General features: G+C 51.9%; 1 protein-coding gene across 3 annotated transcripts in view; it reads left to right on the top strand.

Annotated features, from left to right (window-relative positions):
* The window catches only part of CREB3L1 (cAMP responsive element binding protein 3 like 1), a 42,924-nt gene extending 24,729 nt beyond the window's left edge, over window positions 1-18,195 (top strand). Inside the window, exons 3-12 of one of the 3 annotated variants that reach the window (XM_032188845.1) lie at window positions 1,691-1,851; window positions 3,554-3,632; window positions 4,575-4,732; window positions 5,251-5,400; window positions 6,222-6,280; window positions 8,525-8,593; window positions 10,908-11,007; window positions 14,749-14,869; window positions 15,276-15,522; window positions 15,925-18,195. In XM_032188845.1, coding sequence (XP_032044736.1) covers window positions 1,691-1,851; window positions 3,554-3,632; window positions 4,575-4,732; window positions 5,251-5,400; window positions 6,222-6,280; window positions 8,525-8,593; window positions 10,908-11,007; window positions 14,749-14,869; window positions 15,276-15,522; window positions 15,925-15,961 — 1,181 coding nt within the window. In that variant the 3' untranslated portion in view covers window positions 15,962-18,195. Of the gene's footprint in view, window positions 1-1,690; window positions 1,852-3,553; window positions 3,633-4,571; window positions 4,733-5,250; window positions 5,401-6,221; window positions 6,281-8,524; window positions 8,594-10,907; window positions 11,008-14,748; window positions 14,870-15,275; window positions 15,523-15,924 lie in introns of all 3 variants that reach the window. The other 2 variants (XM_032188846.1, XM_032188844.1) reach the window with 2 other exon arrangements.
* The last annotated feature ends 2,764 nt before the right edge of the window (window positions 18,196-20,959 follow it).

Genomic DNA, 20,959 nt, shown 5'->3' with positions numbered 1-20,959 from the left:
AGGAGAGCGAAGCTTAATCCCTCATCTCTGTAACAGGCTGTGGTCAGATAGAGAAAGTCCAAGGTTTTTTTGTCTGAAAATACTTGTGTAACACCTTGCCTCCTTCGCTAAGAAAGGGCTTGCTTGCGTACCAGAGGTGACTGGGACTTCGTTACCAGCTGTGGTTTTGGTGTACATAGTCGGGCAAAGAAAATGCAACTCAGTCTGTGTCTGCCCAGCTGTCACAGCCGCGCAGCGCGCCCCTGCCTGATGCGCTCCCCAGCGCTGCTGGCCCTGCAGCACGGTGGAAGCTCCAGGAGAAGATCCAGCAGCACTGGGAGCAGCACGCTGAGCCACTACGCATGCAGAGCAGCCACAGCAGCTGGTGTCTCAGCTCCAAGGTTTCCAGCCACATGGGAAGCAGGAAGGAACGATCCTCTGCTAGGAAGAGAAGGACCTTTCTGCCCCTCTCCTCTTGCCAGGATGTCTTCTAGACTGGGCCCTGCACTGCAGAGCTGCTGTGGGCAGCAGACAGCTAGACAGCTCCCCCAGGTCTGAGAGTGCTGTACGCATTCAGGGAAGTGCAGGGGGCCGGTGAGTGAGCCTGAATGTTGCCTCATGCTGAGCCAACTGGGGCACTATCTGGTGACATACTTAGCAAAAGTCTGTCCTGTGTCAAGACAAATGAGTTTCTGGTTGTCAGATAAAAAGGGGAAGGGAAGAGATGAGGATTAGAGAGGAGGATGCAGGCTCCAGGCCAGCTAGAAGTAGCTTTTTGGCAGGCTGAAGTGTTTGAAGAGCAATAAGGGGACCAAAACTTCAGAGCAGAGCCCAGGCAGCTCTCCTGCTTAGCAGCTTTTTTTTTTTTCCACATCTGAGCTGCGCCGCTGCCTGAATCCTAGCTCCTGGGATCCCTGCTTCCAGAGAGAGCCCAGCTCATGCCACAGATATGCATGGGACAGGGGCAGGCAGGGACTGAGGAGAGCAGCCCCACACAGCTCCTTTCGGTGCTTTTCAGGCACTTGCTGCTGCTCATGCTCCTGCCAGGGCTGCATGCAGCCTCTGAGCAGCACGGGGTGGTGGACGTGAGACAGGGGAGCAGCACCACAAGCAAGGTGCCACACCAGCCTTCTTTCATCCTCTCCTTCATGCAGCAAAGCTCTGGTACCCAGCACAGCATCGGCAGGAGGTCAGAGCAGCACGTATGGACCCCATCAGCCTTTCGCTGCCTTCACGCCTGCCCTCTTTGCAGCTCGCAAAGCACAGAGGTGCTGCTGTTCTTGGTAACACTCCTGGCAGCCCTGTGATGCTGCCCATGCTGCCTGAGGAGCCCAGCATCCTTCTCACACGGAGCTCTAAATACAAATGGACTCCAGAGGATAGATCGAGACATCAGCAGGGAAGAAACCCAGCAGCTGTCCTCCAGCACGGGCTGCACAGGGAGAGCGGAGAAGAGCAGAGACACAATCCCTGTAGCTCTGTCCTGTCTGCACCCCACAGGCTGGGGGCTTATTCCTTTTTGTTCCCTCTGTTGTGGGCTTGCACATGCTTGTGTGGTGACAGTGCTAAACTTGGAAAGGCAGCCTCCCTGGGGGAGGGGGGGGAGCTGTCTGCATGGCTTTTTTTTTTTTTTTTTTTAATATATATTATTTTTATTTTTTTCTTGTCCTGTTCTTGCTGGAGTTTGACTCTCACGTTGTGCATGTTTCAGAGCTGGAGAATGGAGTGTGGTCTCTGGGGCCCAAGCTCTGCTCCATCATGGTGAAACAGGAACAGAACCTGCCTCTAGACCTGCCTGAGCCCCAGCTAGCTGCCAGCTCCATACCGGTGCTGAACCTCAACCCTCTGCAGAGACTGCCGGTCCCCGAGGAGGTGAGCCCATCTACGATCCATCGGGAACCCGGGCTCTCACACAGCTGCACCCCTGCTGATGTGGACCCAGCCATGCGGCTGCAGGGTCCTGCTAGGTGATTTAGCTTTTGGGCAGACAGAGGAGGGTGATGCAGAGCCCAGACATTGCGTTATTTATCATTCCTCTCTTGAAATAGCAGTCAGAGCAGCACCAAACCTTAGGGTAGCTAGAACTGTCTTCTCGATTCCTTCAGCGAAGCTACAAGACAGTTTATCCTTCCAGAGAAAGCGATGGAAGGAGGGTTTTCTCTGGCACAGAAGGCTTTACAATCTGGGTTAAATACAAGCGTGTTTCCTTGGCACAAAACCCAAAGGCTTTTAAGCTCGCACATGCTGGAGGCCTGTCCCCTCCAATCTGCCAATATTTCTGTAACCACTCTTTTGCTTATTTTCATTGACTTTGGATTACATTTTTTCTCAGAGAGCAGTGTCAGTTAACGTGATGCTAATGACCCCACTACTTCTGAGTACAGAACCCTGCCCTGCCACTGTCTTTTTCACGGTCTTGGGCTTATCATATGGCCTCTCACTTCTATCAGCTGCTCACTGGAAATGGAAGCCCCACTCCAGGTCCTACTCGCTTTTTCCTATGAGGAAATGGGAACTATTATTTCAGAAACAAGGGGCCAAGCCAGTTGGTCATATCTAAGTCCTTAAGAAGTCTGTTTGTCTGAAGGAGAGTCACGCATGCCACTGCTGTGTGGGAGGAAGCTGGGGGCTCAGTTTGGCTGTCCTTGAGTCCAGCCGTGTTGGACAGGAAGGTCTGACCAGTCTCACACGAACCTCAGCTATCTTCTAGCAGCTCAGCAGATAACAGGAGAGCATCTCTGGGGTTCACTTCCTTTTTTTCACTCATGCTGAGCATCTTCCCATTTAAACAACCTTCCAAAACAAATGCGTACTTCCAGCCAAAGCTGTGCACAAACTTCCTCCACTATTTACACAGCTTGAACTTGCTGTGCCCTCGAAGCTCTGCTGTGTGTGCTCGGCAGCCATACCATGGCGCTCTCTCAGCTGTGTTTACAGTCTGGAGGAGTTTGCAATGTGTCTGTTCAGTGTAAAAACTCCCCCAGCCTGTGGTGGCCTGGGGGCTGGTGAGCCAGGGAGCTGAGGGGCAGCACAGCCCAGATGGAAAGAAAAGTACTCTTTATTTAACTCTCAATCCCCTCCAATTGGAAACAGATGCCCAGTGGTCCTGGTGAAGATCATGTGAGCAGGATGGGGGTTTTGTTCTGTTTCTTTTTCTGTACAACCTCTATACTCCCATTTCTAATGAAGGCAGATCAAAGAGGGGCTTCCCATGGTAATGCCGAGGTTGGTTTAAATTGCGCTGTCTGGGTCTAGCAAGGGAAGGATTGCCAAGGATAAAAGTAGTCTCCCTCTCGGAGGTACGCAGTGCATGGGTTGGCAGCACATCCATCTGCCACTGCCTGTTCCTCCACAAACACGTGTTTGCACTCTTTCTGCCCAGCGACACAGACTTCAGGGGGTTATGTTTGGACTCCTGGCTGCTGTTGTGTGCAGCGAGAGGCTGCTTCGGGGCAGAGCTCTGCTATGGGGCAGAACGCAGAGCGGGGAGCAATGGCTGGGAGCAGAACTGGTGGGAGCCTCTGGGCAGGGGAAGCGACAGCACCCAAGAACTCTTTCTGCTTCTCTTCCACAGACTCCCATAGAAATGACTCCAGCACCTGTGATCAAAGCTGAACCCAAAGAGGTGAACCAGTTTCTAAATGTACCTGCAGGTAAGAAGATAGAATTTGCTAGTTGGCATAAACTCCTCTAAATTACTCAGGTATAGGCCATCACTATTCAACACCTGAGAGCAGAGCCACATGTACAGGGTAGTACTGAGCTACAGACCAATAGATGAGTGGGCACGGCATGGTTCCAACTCAGATCTGTGTCTGGACCAACAGTCACACACAGAATTGTTCAGACAGGGAGTCCCAGGCAAAACAGGCTACCTCAGAGCTGGAAATATGCAAGACTGCCTTTAAAATCCTCAGAGGGACTGCGGCATTATCCAAAAACAACCATCTGAAAGTCAGGATATTCAGGATCCAGTTTAATTTGAAAGAAACCCAAGCATCTGAAAGCCCGCTGATGTACAAATGAAAGCACTATAGGAACTCCCACTCTGCCTCAGAGAGACATTCCTTAGGCATATTCCCACCTCCATGAAGGCCCCCAGGGCTCTCTAGTACAAAGTGGGGACAGTTTTCAAGTGCTTGGCAACCAGCTGAGTGACCAGAGCCCCTTTGGATCAAGTGTGCTGGCAAGTGTGTGAGCCCTGTGGTGCTTTTGGAAGAGCTCTTCTCCTACAGAGCTTCCTGCACATGTGAACAGGCTGTGGAGCAAAACATCACGGGCTTTGTACTCCATTTTGGTTGACACCAGGGCACGTTATTGCTTTGTAAATACCTTCAGTGCCTTGGCAAAGCCCCTGCCAGTTCTCTGACTCCCGTAGTTCCTAGTTTAGCACATTTGAGGTCAGCCTCACCTCTGTCTTGGGCGACACTCAGTCCAACCTTATTCTTAGAGCCACCCCACCTTGAAAAACTCATCACCCTCTCCTTTCAGTCCTATTTTATGGCAGTGCCTCTTCCTCTTGCTACTCAGGGCACTGTGACTGTCCCAGCAGCTGACCTGACAGCCATTGACTCACTATCCTTAATTCTCAGTAGATGACCTGGTGCAGATGCCTCCAACTCCGCCCAGCAGCCACGGCAGTGACAGCGACGGATCCCAGAGCCCCCGGTCCCTGCCTCCCTCCAGCCCAGCCCGACCCGCTGCTCGCTCTTCTACTGCCATCTCCTCCTCACCTCTCCTCACAGCACCACATGTAAGGAGGCAGCAGGATGTCGCTGAGACACGGGGCTCCTTGGTGCTCAAAGGGGTGCTGGAGGCTTTCTGAGGCTCACGTGGGGGATCCTGTCCTTGTTAAGGTCTCATAGCCGAAACACCCTGCCAAAGCAATGTGATGGCCTGGCACAGGGGTGTGGGGACAGGGTGGTGTTCACAGGAATGAGGAGAGGCCCAGTGAGTCCTGCAAAATGCCGACCAGCAGCTACCTTGTTTTAGCAAGTGCTCTTTCACCCCATACTTTGGGAAGTGGCCTCTGCCCTGAGGGATTTTTTGAGGAAGTTAATGGAAGAGTAAGGAATAACTGAGCAGGTGCCCTTCCAGGTAAAGAGGAAAGCAGCTGCTGAGTTGTGTCTCCAGGATCAGGGTGAAGCAGGAAGGAGCACTGCACTGCGCCTACTTGTACTGCACCCCTAGCTGCCCTACAAGACTTTAAGGAGGATCACTGGGTGGGATAGGACTCCTTGCTGATGCTGATAGCTGCTCTCTGTGTTTCAGAAGTTACAAGGGACCTCTGGCCCTCTGCTCCTGACTGAAGAGGAGAAACGCACCTTGATTGCCGAGGGCTACCCAATTCCTACTAAGCTGCCCCTCACCAAAGCAGAAGAGAAAGCACTGAAGAGGGTCAGGAGGAAAATCAAGAACAAGGTGATGGCAAAAAACGTAACTGTGAGGTTTTCTTGATTCCAGAGCAGCTTCATCTGACCAGTGCTATAGTTATCCCTGCCTCCTCAGCTGCAATGCAGCTCAGAAGAGGTGGGATCCCACCTTTGGTGCACTGGCACAAGCCTCCCGATCCACAGAAACAGTACCATGGCTCAAAGAACAGTTTGGGTGGGAAGGGACCTTAAAGATCATCTAGTTCATCTCTGTACACATGCTGTAGCTGGAGAGTGTGGCTTCTGGCCCATCTCCTGCAAGTACATGGCCTGGGATGGGGCCCACAAGCTAAGACATCACAGATCTGTCCTGGTCAGGCCTCTCTGTGGAGACAGGGAAACAAAAGCCACTTCACAGCGTAGGACATGAGCGGCTAACAGAGCTCATTAGCCAGGCAGAAGCTGTCAGACTGTGATTGGAAAGCATCTTGTGGGAGAAATAATGAGACCCTGAATTAGTCACCCAGTGACTCAGAAGTGGTCTGGGGCAGAATCTGCCCAGATGGCCACAGCACGTACCCGTGTGAGTCAGAGGAGTTAAATGCAACCCAAAAGATGCTCTCAGCAGCAAGGGGATCAGGCGTACTGCAACAAATGGTTGTGGTCTACAGGCCAAAGAAGGCTGCATGCCTGCAGCATCCATCCCTCCCAGAGACCAGTCGGAACAGCAGACTGGAAGATGCCTTCCCCATTTACCTGAGGGTGCTGTATATGCAGGGAGCAGACAAGACAAGGGAGGCACAAAGAAATGTCTGGAGGCTCCAGATACCCTAGGTACTGACTCCTCTCTGATGGCTGCCCCTCTCATAGATCTCTGCTCAGGAGAGTCGCAGGAAGAAGAAGGAATATGTGGAGTGTCTAGAGAAAAAGTAAGTTTCTTCTTTTCAGTCTTAACTTTGATAGAGGATCCCTGTTCCCTCAAAGCCCCTCTTTCTAGTGCTTTTGGCTCTCACAGCCCCCTTGCTCCCACCCATTTGTAGTTATTCTTCCCCACAGCTCCTCAGATCAAAGGTGGCTGAGTCAGGGTCAGGGCTCCCCCCTCTCACTCCCAGTATGGTACGAGGATGGGTACAGAAGCTCCGCTCAGCAGTGACATCGTGCCTTAGGTTGGCTCTTAGAACCTCTTCTTACCTAGATGGTGAACTTTAAAATGCCAGAAGAGCAGCAGGAATTTCTGCTGTCTCCGTATGAGACGCGGTATCTGCCCCTAGCTGGGGGTTACTTGTTTGACAGTGGGAAGCAATCAGCAGGCACTGGACTTGCACTGGACTGTAAAAAAAAAAAAAAAAAAAAAAAAAAAAAAAAAAAAAAAAAAAAGGTTATTTTCAACTCAGAAAACTACTGACTTGCTCAAAAAGCACAATTCCTTGCAAGGCTGGCTGCACAGAAGTTTAGTTTGGGATCCTGCCCCTACTCCCCTCCCTCCTAGAAATCCTCTTCCAGGATGAAGAATGCTCTAGAAACCTCGTGTTTCCAACTGCTTAGTTTGGCTGGTCCCCAACAGAACATGGGCCATTTTGGCTGCCAGCAAGGTGGGGTTTGGGGTAAGAGTCATGTTCCCCACTAGAAGTTGCTCTTTATTTGCCTGTCCCATAAGGAGTAAGCCTGTGGAGGGCAGTGACTACAGCTTTTCCCCTTCTCCCCATGAGGTGGAGACACAAGCATCTGACAGCAAGAAAAACATTACACTGCTGTTACTACCCTTTTCCCTTCCCTTCCCTTCCCTTTCCCCTCTCCCTGCATGAGCTTTGTTTTGCTCCTTGCAACCCTCAGGTCCTGCAGGTATGGCAAGGATAAACCTAAGGTGACATCACATGACAGTGACACATGTCACTGAGGGCTGAAAATAACTCCTGAGGGCCTGATCCTGTGATCCTCTCCATACTGGCAGCCCCAGTGGACGTTCCCAGGCAAAGAGGAATGCAGGGATCCAGCTGTAAACTCACATTTCTGTTTAAATACCATCTCGTTCCCTGTTACTAACACCACCTGAGATCGGCAAAATGGAAAAAAATCCCCCAAACCCAACCTTAATTAACTCTTCCCCCGATGCTATTTGTTTATCTTGCCTAAGTGCACAGAAATGCTGAACAAAAACAGATGACTCAAGGCACCTTCAGCTTCTCACGCCCCTCCACCAGCAGCACCTTGGTGCGTGTCCAGGCGTCGGAGGACATCACCTCTAGGTGGTGTCCCACACTGTCACCCCGATCCTTCACGCCGGGGCTGGGGAGGCCTCGCTGAGTGGCAGGTCCGGGGTTTTCTGTGCTGGGGCCTCATCCCCGACGTGGCTGCAGTGCCTGGGCGCTCTCAGTGCTCTGTAACGCTAGCGTGTTGCAGTGACAGATGGCTTTCAAACAATGCCAGGTTTAAATGCAAACCAAAAGGAGCATTCAGTGAATTTTTTATTTTTTTTTTTGAATGCAACAAGTCAGTCAGCTTGGCTTTCTGCAACGTCTGTCCTTGGGCCTTTCAGCATTCGGTTGGACACCTTTGCTGTAAGCCCAGTTTTTACGCGAACACCTGGCTTGGAGGTGGTGCTGGAAACCCTCAGCACGACCAGGCTGCGTCCCTGGGCCTGGAGATCACTTGTCCTGAGCACAGCACAACCACTTTCCTCTCGGGAGCAGTGGGAGGCAGCCTGCAGGTTCTCTGCTGCCCTCAAGTGCCTGCAGTCAGAGCTGGCCCAGCATTTGCTCAGAGCTGCCCGCTTGCCCTGTGCAGGGCGCCCAGCCAGGACAGGTCCTCACTCTGTGTGGGAGAGGTGTGAATTTGTACCCCCCGGTTCCTTTGCCGTGCCTCCAGCCCCAAAGGGGGTTGGAGGGGCTGGAAACACCTTCGTATCCCCATGTCCTGGGTGCAGGGGGTGCTGTCAGCTCTCCCAGCCCTCAGCAAAGCCTGGGCTGTTGCACCTCGCTGTCCACCCGCACCCACATCCCTTTTCCTTGCGGTCTGGTGGCAGCCAGGCAAGCCAGGAACATCTGGCTCCAGGACCACATCTGCAGGCGATGGATGAGGCCACTGGGCCTCCCCGCTGCCAGAGAGGCAAGGACAACGTCTGCTTCATCTGACCAGCCCGTGTAGCTAACCGGCCATGGGTTTTATTCCCACAGGGTTGAAACATACACGACAGAAAACAATGAACTCTGGAAAAAAGTGGAGACCTTAGAAAACGCAAACAGGTAAGAGGGGCTACACCTGCCCTCCCTGCGGGGCGTGCGATGGAAGGGAGGCCAGGGGAGCACTGGGGCAGGAGGGAGAGGAGGGAAAGGCAGCACCCCAGCTCCTGGCGGGGCGGGCGCCGCGCGGCGAGGCGCTGGTTTTCGGCCCGTGGCAGCAGCTGGGTTTGGTTAGCGAGCTGGAATGTTTGTGTTGGGACGGCCAGGCCGCGCTGCAGCGAGGGGAGGGAGGCAGGGAGAGAGATTTCTCCCATCTCTTCCTCCTTCTCCCTGCAGCCCTTCTGGCTCACGCTGCCCTCCCCGTAGCCCTCCAGGCCCCTGGCTGTCTCCAGGACGGCAGCTCCAAGGGAGGCCCCGTGCAGCAGCCTCTCAAGCCCGCTGTTTCTGCTCTTCTGGGCATCAGGTGGCTGTTTCAGGTTTCTCTTGAGAGACAGCTGAACAGAGCTGGTGGGTACAGGGAAAGCCCCTTCCTCTAGTACAGGCATGGATTCCAGCTCCCTCCACATCCAGGGCAACTCCCTGTGCATGTGGTACCAGTGGGAACTGTGCAGTCCAGTCCTGCAGCCCTTGCCATGCCTCATCCTCTGGCAAAGCAAGGCTGAAGGCTCTCCCTGCAAGCCTGGAGATTTTCCTTCCCATCTGCTGCTGCCGCCTGCCTGAAAGGAGCAAGCTGCTCCCACAGCCCTGGAGCAGGCTCCTGGCTTCCTCACCCAAGGCTCTGGTGAGCATTTGTGCCCCAAGACGCAGAGCCAGCCAACAGATCATGAGGAGAACTTGCTTCCTCGGAAGCAGATAAGGAAGATTCGTGCTGCTGCGGTGGGGATGCACAGCAGGAGCTGGAGGAGAGCCCAGCCCTGCTTCCTCTTACTGGGCGCAGTAGGTGTGAGCAAGGACAGGGGCTGCTGCAGGGCTGGCGAGAGGGAAGCTCATTTCTATAGCCTCGTTTACTGCCTCTGCAGCTTGCAAAGATCTGAACCACTCCTCAAGGCTCTGCCAAATTCCTTTTCTCCCATCCGTGACACAAGGGCTGTGTCCCCAGCTTCCAGGCCAGCCACTGCTGCTGGGGCTGAGGGCTGCCGTGGGCCCAGCCAAAGTGCCCTGCCTGCCAGACACTGCTGCCTGGCCACTCTTGCCCATGGGGTGCAGCCTGCTGCCTGGCCTCCCTGGGACCACGGGCAGCCCTGCTGCTGAAAAAGCATGAGCCCCACCCTGCAAAATCAGGAGATAGACCTAAAAGCCAGGGGATTGATTTATTTACTCACTTATGAATCGAAATACGCACTGTTCTTTCTAATTGGGTTTGGTTTTCTAGCACAGCCAGGGGGACACTCTGTGCTTCTCTCCACATATACAAGCAGCAGAAGAGGATTTGGAAAGAGATAAAGCTGGGATTCTCCTGCAACCTCCTGGCTCTATGACCTTTTTATTTTATAAAAGCTCAAGCTTATTTGTGTAAAACAGCCAGTGATCCCAGGGGGGAATGTTCAGTAGTCCGTATTTCAGGAATCTGGCGCTCTCGGGAACTGCACACTCTGTGGTTAGTCTCCCTTGTCCCAAATTTCTTCACCAACCCAGTGAAGGGTTTGGTGGCTCTTTGTACCACACCTACCACTGTTCTGTGTTTGTGTGTGCCAATGCCTGTGTTCAGTTAAACGGGGCAGAGAGACCTCAGCACGTGTTCCCACCAGAGCAGCCAGAGAGTGAATTAATCGCTGAACTCAACATTTGGCTTTGCCCACATCCCTCTGCAGAGTTTGCCAAGACTGAAGAAGCTGGAGGGGATCAGAATTGTTTTTTGTTTCTCTCTCCACCATATGGTTTGGGGCATGGGTCGAGCACGCGTCTCTGAGGGATGTGGAAGCAGGCAGGCCCGTGCTCAAGGTCTGACTTGACCCTAACATGCAGCCTCCATCCCAGAGGGTGATTTTTATGGTAGCCTCGCTCTACAAGGCTTTGGGAGATGACTGGCTGCACTTAAATGTGACATTCATAACTGTGGGTAGCTGCAGTGAAGGTTGTGGTGGGTCTGCTGGTGAGAAGACTGAGGGAAGGTGCTGCAGCATAATGGCACATTGGGGCATTTCTCCCACAAGTTCCTGCACACCTCATATCTCAAATTCACCCTTTTTTTGTTTGTTTTGTGCTTCCTTAGCCTGTTTTGTGGGAGAAGATGGGCAAAATATAGCAACAGGCAAAGATTTGCTTTTACAAGAAAGGAAAATCAGGGTAAAGTACAAAGGGGGTAGTGGAAGTCTTGCATCACTCACTGGCTGTTACTTCTTTATCAAATTCTGATTCGGTTTGTTTCCTATTCCAGGACTCTGCTCCAGCAGTTACAGAAGCTGCAGGCTCTGGTAGCTGGGAAAGTCTCCAGACCTTACAAAATGGCTTCCACACAGACCGGGACCTGCCTAATGGTATGAGCATCATTTCCATCATTCATTACTGGCCATGCTTCCACAGACAGCTTTGTCAATTGCCTGTCCCTGCTCTCTTCCCCTCTGTCCATCTCTGTTGCCAGTTACTCCTACTCTCTACTTTTGTGTTAAGAGTCACTGGAACTAGGCCCGTGTTGTACACACATCGGTAGTGTCAGTTGTTTATGCAACAGCATGAGAATAATTCCTGTGTTTTCACTATCTTGTTCTTTGGACAAAACAGCACTTTGTTTACTTTTCATTAGCTATTGGACGTTCAGCAAAAGAAGTCTTCAATGAGCTTCCATCATAAGGGGTAGATTTTTCTTCTGCTGAGTTAGTAATGCTTAATGTTTAACTCAGCAGGGTGGACGAACTGTTTGAGTATTCCTCCCAGTGGGCATTACCTTGTGTTTATCAGCAAGAAATGGCATCTGCTCTTGCTATGCCTGTACATCAGGCATTGTTAAATCCAGCTGGAATTCTCCTCATTTGCCCTTTGACTAACCAAAATGATTCGAGTTCATCTGTTGGTTTTGGTAATTCCTGTTTGCCTCTCATTTCTCATAGTGGGGGATCATAGTTAAGCAATCTTGGCTTCACTGTAGAGCTTTGGTGCATGCCACTGTGTGGCCATAAGTAGAGTCAACTGCTTATTCTTCATCTTTTTTTCGTCAAGGGGGAATTTTCTGATCCATGATAAAAATACAGCCTCCAACCCTGTGATGTCTTTGCAGGATTGTCATAGTAGGTGCTTGTGACAAATATGCCAAAGTTACCTATTTATCTAGTTACTGCTTCTGTACTGCTAACAGTCATGAAATACAGACAGATGGTGAAGTGCTTGCCCCACTTTCTCATCACACTCAGTGTCCTGAGGGGTTGTTTTTTTTTTTTTTTCTCTTGGTTCAATCAGTTTCTCTGGTTCCAGAGCCCCTGCTTTGTAGTTCCCAGCACTTTCTCCTTTCAAAATCTGCTCAGACTTTTGCTACTCTTTGCTGCCCCCATGTCAGATCAGATTTTAAAGACAGGCTGTCTTTTCTGTTGGCTGCTCTGTTGCTTCATTCCCGAGTTCTTTCCACATTTTTGGGTGTGACCCCACTGGGCCCAGTGACTCATTGCTCCTTAATGCAGCAGCTCATCAGAGCACCCCTGGCTCTGGCAGTTCTTCATCACCACTACCTGGAATGAGCGCGTCCAGGAGAGGTGCCTCCCAGATGTCCCCTGTGCTATATAAGCTGATAAAATTTAGCTTCCTAGCAATGTCTTATCTCTCCTTGCTGCTCTCTTCATTCCGCGGCATCCCAGCCCACACACCAACTCACTCAGGCTTCTGAGCTTTGAAGCATTTCAAGAATTTGTAATTTGCTTTTCTATCTTTGGCCAGTTCCTCTCATAGGCCTCCTAGTTCCCATTTTCCATTTAGTCTCCAAACAGAGAACTCCTTATCATGACAGATATGTAAAATAATCATGCCTTGCAGCATGGGAGTGGAGCAGAAGACCCTTTTCTTCTAGTGCTGTGTCATTCCTGATGGATATTTTTCTAGCCAGTTCTTGAAGGCCTTCAGTGGTAAGCAGTCCTCAGCCTCCCCAGGCAAATGTTTCCAGGGCTTTGTTATCTTTCCCAGATAAAGCTTTCTTGATATCTCATCTGAATCTTCCTTGTAATAGCTTAAGCCTATTACAACTTCTTCTGCCCACTGTAAGCAAGATCAGTTTACCCTCCCTTTGTGCAGCTGCATTTTACATGTTTGAAAACTGTTGTTCTCAGGTAACACCCTTCAGCCTGCTCTGCTAAATCACCAGTTTCTTCAGTCTTCCCTTGTAGGCTGTTATCCTCAGAGCTCTCTTCCAGCTGGTCAAGATGGTTCAAATTCATTCTGAATTTGAATCCTGACCAAAAGCCAGTCTACTTGTGGTCTCTCCCATCTGTAGATTTGATTCAGTCCATCATCCAAGTCAAGCTTTAAAATGTTGTATCTTGCCAGGGCCACAACAGATCACTTTGCTACTCCATCTGCTACATCCTCCCAGTTTGAGAATGAACCATCTGATACCTACATTCTGAAAACATCTTTTTTTGATGAATTTTGCATCTATCTTTCTAACTGGTTTTGCGGTGTTTTCCTCTAGCCTAGTTTCCCCCACTTTTTAAGAGGTCAAAATGGTGAGTTGTTCAAAATCAGGGAGATGAATGGTACTCAGACTCAAACTAAGAGCTACTGTTACGAAATGTATTAGAATTTGAACCAGAACTGAATCAGAAAGCCAGAGTTAAACTGAAACAAAACAGAGTAAAACAATGTTGTTTTGCAAAGCCCCAGATGAAAGCCTTGTTAAAGCAAGATGTTAAGTATACTGCTCTTTCCCTGCCCATAAAGCCTGTTTTGTTTTCAAACAGAAAGAGAGGTTTCAGAGGGCTAGCTCCATTTCTGAATGCTGTGTTCTTGGTTCTTGGCTGTGATAATTCCAAGCAACATCTATTCACAGTTTATTTTTTCCTTTCCTTTTTTGTTTGTTTGTTTGTTTTTGTTTTTGTTTTTGTGGAATAAAGAGTCTAAATAGCTTGTGCACCCAATATGATGTGCTCAGCAGCCATGCTGTCCACGGGTAATTTATTTACTTCAAAACTACTCATGGAGAGTCTCAAAAGCTAAACTCACCATTTACATAGTATAGTATTGCCATGCTATCATTTGATCTTCTGCATCTCCCGGAATACACAGGTAGTCAGTAGTAGCTTGATGTACCAGCTTCTGTGTGTTGCTTAGGCATGGCTATTTCAAAATAGTTGCCTATTCTGAAAAGCAGTCAAGAAATTGCTGGCTGTCCTCACAGATGTCCTCACAGGTGACACTTAACAAATTTGAACATAGGTAGTAGAAATCATCAACAGATGCATTTCCTCTTCAGACTTTCTCAGGCTGAACACTAGGCTGGAGGCAGCAATTAATATACCACCCACAACATGTGGGTATGTCCCCTCTTGCTTTGTACTATTTAGCTCCCTAAACATTGCGGAGTCCCTTGCAATCAGCACTGGCATCTCACTCTGAAGCTTTACCATTATGGCTGAATTTACAGACAGGTGCAGGCCTACCAGAGGGAGATTTCCAGAGGGCTTTCATCTTTTCTCCTTTTATCCTTGTCCAGTAGCTCTGACTGGTCTGCCCAACAGCCGGAAGGCACAGACACATCCTAGAATCTGTGCAGGCTAAGCATAAATTTAACCCCTTCCTTGGACTCTCCATCCTGTCAGATGGCCTGCTGCAGTTCTGCTGCCACTTCTGTCCTAGCGTGGACAGTAGTTTCACTTTGCTGTGTGCTGTGGGTATCTTATAAATTTCTTGTTCTCAAAATGTTTTCTTGCAGCCCACCACAGCTCCTGCTGTGCCAATGGTCATGTCCCCTCTGGTAAAGGCAAACTTCATCTCTTCTGTTGAGCCTTCTTCCTTCCCAAATTGTTCCCTAGCTGTGAGCATCTCTCATCAACCAGCCAGGCGAGTTCTCACCATTCAATTACAAATACTTCAGAAAAAGCAACACGAGGGAGCTTCTGACTTCCCTTTCTTAGATTTCCATCAGAGATCAGCAGAGCAAGCCCTTTCCCTCTCTGGGGGACCGCAGTGACCATGTTGTAAACCTGACCACATGTTGTCTCTCAGCCTCGTGTCAGTGTGCTGGCAGGGGTGCTTGCTGGGCTAGCAGCACTGACTGCATGCTGACATCTCCTCAATAGGTGCTGGCGCTCTGCTTCGTTCTGATCCTGGGATCCGTGATGCCCTGCCTCCCGGAGTTCTCTTCAGCATCACAGACAGTGAAAGCAACACCAGCGCCAGACATTTACACAACTAGTAAGAGTGAGTCTAATGTGATACCTCCCTTTAATCCCATCAAACCGTTTTTGACACTTCTCCTGACACACCTGGTCCAGCAGTGGCATCCTCCCTTCAGTGCCTGCCCCACATCTCTTGCACGAAGGGATTCCTGGCCTGTCAGCGGTATGAGCCCTGACAACAGCACCTTGCCTGGGCCTGTTTTCGTTCTCTGCTAGCCATTGTCCTAAAACATGACAAATAATAAAGGCTATGGAGAAATGAAGGAAGAGCCCCAGGGCAGACTGATTGCCCTCTGGAGAGGCGGTGTGTCCAAGGGTATCTTGCCCCCAGGGTATCCTGCAGAGCAGGCCTCCTTTGTGAGCATGTGCTGAACCACTTTGCAAAACACCTTGTCCCCATTATTAACCAGTTCTCTCTTTGTTTGCAGTTCAGTCACGGAGCCTCCTGTTCTATGATGAAGGTGCTGGCTCCTTAGAAGAGAGCTATAGCTCCTTCCTAACCATGGACCATCCTGAGGGGTGGGAGGCCGAAAAAGGGCAGTCTGACGAGCCAAGGCCTCATCTGGCCAGGACACATGAGACAGCCAAATACCTGAGCAAACCCCGTCTGGAGAGTCCTGACCAGAACCAAACTGACCCAACTCTCACTCACCTCAAAGAGCAATTCCACGAGAGGTAAGCAGGTGGGGGCCCCGCTCCCAGCCCCAAACCACAGCGTGGCATCTGGGAGGGACCAGCAGGCACATCCCCTTCTCTGCAAGCTCAGGGTAGCCAGGCTCCCTGGGACAGGGAGCTAAGGAGCAACAGCCGGAGGAGGCCAATGCTGGAAGAGAGCATAAGGCCAAGAGTGTTTTTTAGAGCAAAATTTGGGGCTCCGTAAAGCGGTGTCCCGCTGGCCTAAAGCTGAGGATGGGTGACTCAGGTGGTCCCAGGTTTGCTGGACATCCCGTGTCCCAGGGAAGAGCTCCGTCCCGGTCAGAGCAGAACAGCTGGGCAGAGAGGTGAATTTGCTTAGGAAGCTGCAATGAACCTTGACTAATGCCTTGTCTTTTTCTTTTTTTTTTTTTTTTCCCTCAGGGAGACAAGTTCCAGTGAGACAACTGAATACTTGTAGCAGCTGCTGGACCTCAAGGCCTCATCTGTCTGACTGCAGGATTCCCTCCTCACCGAGCAACTGAGGGGACTTGGCAGGAGAGGACACTGCATTCAGACACTCCTACACCGGCCTTGGGTTCAGCTCCTCCCCTTCCCCATGGCCCCCTTTGGTACTGATCTATCTCTCTGAGGGGAGTCTCAGGACTGCCAGAACCAGCAATAAATGCCTGGCAAAGTCCTGAGACGCCCTCTCCTCCTGGCCTTATCTTCTGCTTGAATGAGCACTACCCTATGGGTGTGGGCTCACCTTGGAGTGGAGGGAGGTCAGGGGGAGGCACCCAAACTATTCAGCTCACTCCCCAAAGCCTCCGAGGGGGCTGTCCCCAGGCACGTACCCCTTGGCTACACCAGATGCACCTGAAGGAGAGAGAGAGAGAGTGCTGGATTTTCTGCCCTGCCTGAGGGACTTAGGAGTGGGTGACGCTGGGGCTAGAGAGATGACTCTGGAGAGTTTGAGCTCATTCCTTCCCCTCCATCTGTTAGTATACTTCTGCCTCTGTTGAGAGAAAAACTAGTTCTTCCTTGCTCTACTTTTCTCTTGATGGATGTGCCTACATAACTTCCACGCCAACTATCTGCAAAGATCTGCACACAAACGGAGTGGGGGAGACAGATCCCAGACTGAGATAAGCCACCATGAAAATTTACTGGCAGCTTCTGGGCAGCCAGAGCTCTGAAACAGAGAACAATTTTCACCCACAGCCCACTTCTCCCCGCCCTCGGCACCCTTGCTTTGGCAGGGGTGGCATTTCCCTTTTTGTTCCCAGCTTGGGCCCCGCAGTGCAGCGCTAACCAGGTCAGTGGCTTTCCCACTTCCCGTTCTGCACACCCCCTTGCTTTGAGAGCAGGTGCCAGAAATTCAGTCCCGTAACCTGCTCCTTATCACAGCTCTCCATCCCCACTTCTGCTTCATGCCAAATGGGGTCTTCCTAGGAACTATCGACACGAGCTCTGGAGGGCTGTCAGCGAGCCATCATTCCCCTCACATCCTCTGCGTGCCCAGCAGTGTTGTGAAAGCCACTGAGGACGTGCTGGCATCTCTGGTGACGGGTACTTCTGTCAGCAAAGAGGTGGCATGTTGGAATTGGCCAGGGTAACCAAAGACTGTTTTAGACCTCCTCCTTCTCCGTGCTGGCACCACAGGTACCAACCTCTAGCCGTACCCCCCTTCGGGCTGGACTTGCCAAGTTTGGTGCTGAAATGACCTCATCTCAAGGCTGTTCTGTTCTCTTTAGCACCCAGACATCCACTTCTGACCCTTCTTCCTCCCTTTCTCTGCTGAAAGGCTCAAGTGTCTCCCCACTCCATTCGCTCAGCTGCTCTTTGCTGGAAGGACAATGTGGGACTTGAGGGCCTGAGATTTGGGACGCAGCAGATTGCCCCGTGTTTGTACGCGGGAGTCCCTGTGTGCTCCGCCAGGTCTCACAGCAGACACCCCCTTGGCTGGTTTCTCTTCAAGACTCGCTCTGCATTGCCCCAGCCTCCCCACCAGCCTCTCCCCCGGAGAGGAAGGATGGGACGGCTCTTACTCAAGGACTGGAAGAAGTGAGGGAAGGGCCCTCACATCCCTCTCTCTCCTCTCTTTTGAAAACTGCTTTTGCCCCCCCCCCCCGAAGCCGTTTAGGACAAATTTGGACACAGCTAGCTGCCACCACACACGCTTGGCCAGTGGGAGGGACAAGAAAAGCTCCAGCACAGCTCTTCTCCTCTCAGGGCTCACACAGGATCCGCTGGTCACCACATCCCACTGCCTTCCCCGTCCTCCGCCCCAGTGCAAAGAACCACTGCCGGGTCCAAGCATGCCCTCCTCCACCCCAACACGTCCACGTGCACGTCCCCGTGCCTCCCACTCACACCGTTGTACAGAGACCAAGAGCAGAACTCGTTTGTACATAATGAACCTTATTTTGTATTATTGCCGATCCCTTAAGATATTGTATTTTGGAGACTCTCAGATCCTATTTTCAGTATTGTATTTTATTAAGAGTTAGTGCGGGCTTGGCATCTATGGACTTCCTTCTTGTTAGCAGCTCACTTTCCCCTTATACTCCAGTAGCTGCCTCTTCCCTCCAGTTTTTGGTTTTGTTTTGTCTTGTTTTGCTTTTCAAGCCACCTTTTCCTCTCCTCCTGTCACTCGCTCTGCATTCGCTTAGAGAAGCAAAATAAAAATAAAATAAAAAGATGCAGCATCAATCCTGGGCTGACGGATCCTTTCATTCAAGCACGGCTGTCACAGCAGCCCGCGCGCACAGCTTCTCACCTCGTGCTCCCCGGCTGTCCCACTCGCCGGCTGCATGCAGAACTGGCTCAGCACCAGGACCTCGTGCTCAGCCTTTGGGCTGGAAGCAAACTGGCATGTTTTATTTCCAGCAGCACCGTGAGGTCTTCTGCAGTTCTGGGCACATCAGAACTGTTACGGCTCCGTTTCTTCTCCCTCTCCAAAATATCGCTAACGTCATCCTCGTGGAAGAGCGTGGAAGAAAGTTCGTGGGGTGCAGTGAGCTCCTCTGATGAAGGATCTGTGCAGGGTCTGTACAACAAAGACACTGCTCATAGCACCATGGCTCTGGTTCTGTCCCAACAGAAAAAAAAATAGGAAAAAGAAAAAAAAATCTTTAATCCTTCAGTTAACTAAAAGCAGAACAGCTGCACTTAGATCAGAACAGCTTGAGACCCCACTGCCTGTTAGCCTGCACCTCCGATAGTCCATTTACATCTGTGAAAACTGATTAGTTTTGTCATGATTTTGTGTGAAACACAAGGCAGCAGGGGGTCCAGAAAATGAATCTTCGTTTTCTAGAGAGCTCCCACTGGGTTTGTTAGGCTTTGGGCATTGAAATGACTCCATCTCACAATCAGCACCTCCGCGGCTGGAAGGGAGCCCAAGCAGGAGGCAGTGGGGCTTCAGAGCTGCTCGAAGGCTCATTTTTAAGCATCTCGTCCAAAAGCAGCCTCCTGCCCGGGTCAGTGATGTGGAGCCACCATCCCACTGCGTGGCCAGGCTTCATCCAAAGGGCTCCTGCCTGGCTCACCCCCATGAAACATCCCCGAGCTCTTGGGGCACTGCCTTCCAGGGAGAGCCTGGCTCCAGCCCTTCACTCATGTTCTGAAATGCCAAGAGAAGGCTCTTAAAAGGATGATTTAAACACTGATGCAGCCAGAGCAACCAGAACCCCCTCCGTCACAAATTTCCCTTCATCCAGACAAATCCTCTCAATTCTGCCGTCTACCAGAGAGCTCTGAGCCTCTCAAAGCAGGCACATCAGGATCTTCTGATCCTCGCTCTGCCTCCCAAAACACAGCCAGCCAATTGCACCTACCAATGTGGCTACAGCAAGTAATTAGAGCAGAAGGAGGGAATTAGCAGAGCAAGGGGCACCTTCTTTACAGGTCACCTCCAGCCTCGCTGCGTTGCGCTCGCTCTGCTCCAGGTGCCTACGGCCAAGCTCTGCCGCTCCAGGCTGGGCTTTTCCCTTCCAGGGTCATGTTCCCAGCCAGGCTGCGCGCTGTCAATACGTACAAGCTCTGCACAAAAGAGCCCTGACAGAACACGGTCTTCCTTTTGCAGAGACGAGTTATTCCCAACTGCTCTCTGTTACCAGGCCAACTTGGAAAAAAGAAAAAAAAAGAAAAAAAAAAAAAAAAAAAAAAAGCACTGCCTTTGCAGCTCACCGCTGGGCCACCAGCGGTCCCTGGGAACATTGATTTGTTACAGCAGGACGTGAGCTATTAGGGCTTCCAGCAGAGCGTCCCCGCTCCCCGAGAGCAGCGTGTTCCCTCCCGGTGTCACTGCTCGGGGCTGTACCTGACCATACCGCCCGTCCTAGTGCTGATCCCTCCTGGGACACGCAGGCTTTGTTCCTGCTCCCGGGCAAGGAGCCTGAGCTTTCGGTTACCTTGCGAGGTGCTCAGGCCTCCTCACACCCCCTAGTGCATGGTGCTTGTTCGTGGCGATGGAGCCGGGGCCGTGAGGCCGTGTGGATTTGCTGGCCCGGTGGAGGTTTCTTGTCTTGTGCCCGGCAGAGGAGACTGCGCCCTCACGGGGCTTTACTCACTGCAGACGTTGCTGCCTGGGGAGTGCTTGCCCTGCCTGTGTTGGGAGAAGCTGAAAGGAGGAAGGGTGTGTGTGGAAACACCGAGCTGTCCTTGCACGGTGCCACGTGCCCACGCCGAAGGATGGAAAGGGCAAAATCCCCTGCTCCCTGCTTCTCCTCCCATAGAGGCTTCCCGTAGTGCAGGAACAGCCCCGTGGGCAGCCCAGAGGCACTCGACAAGAGGCACTGCAGCTCCGGGGGCCCTGGGCATGTGTCATAAACCCCAGAGGAAGACCCACATCCTGCATCCCTGACCGGCCAGCCCAGGTGAGGGTGGGTCTACAAGCCCTGGTGTGACATGTAGGGGGACACCCTGTGAGCAGGAGGCACCAGGCACGGAGCTCCCCCATGTGTCCAGGGGAAGGCTGTGGGGGGAACAATCCCACTGTGGGGGCTGGAGAGGCTGAGTCACACTGCGAGGAGGGCTCAGGGCTCCCCACAAGTCCCAGCTGTGTGGGTTTGGGGCCTGGGGGCTGCAGAGCCGGTCTTGGAAAGCACACAGGTCCCTGGGGCAAGCGGGTGGCTGCCCCAGACCCCAAGCACCGACGTGCCCGTGCCCAGCAGGTAGAGAGCCCCGGTGCGTGAACAGGGGGCAGAGCAAATCCCAGCCAAGATGCCAGGCACATATGGGAGCCGTGCAGGGGTCTCTCAGCCCAGCTGGCGTGGCTGGGACCGGGGTCACAAAGTGACTGGGACCCCGAGCAGCAGATCCTTTTCTCTGCTGGGGCTGCTGTCCTGCAGGTTTTTGGGGTTCCCGCTGCACACACCCTCATCGGGCGAGCAGCCCCGGCAAGGCTGGGCTGTGAGCAGTGAGGGACGGCTGCCGTCCTCACCCTCCTCAGCCTCCCCGGCCCCCGAAGGGT

Source organism: Aythya fuligula, chromosome 5 (genome assembly GCF_009819795.1).
Source record: "Aythya fuligula isolate bAytFul2 chromosome 5, bAytFul2.pri, whole genome shotgun sequence".
Classification (NCBI taxonomy): domain Eukaryota; kingdom Metazoa; phylum Chordata; class Aves; order Anseriformes; family Anatidae; genus Aythya; species Aythya fuligula.
Note: the sequence above shows the minus strand (reverse complement) of the source record. Positions and strands in the feature narration are given on the sequence as shown.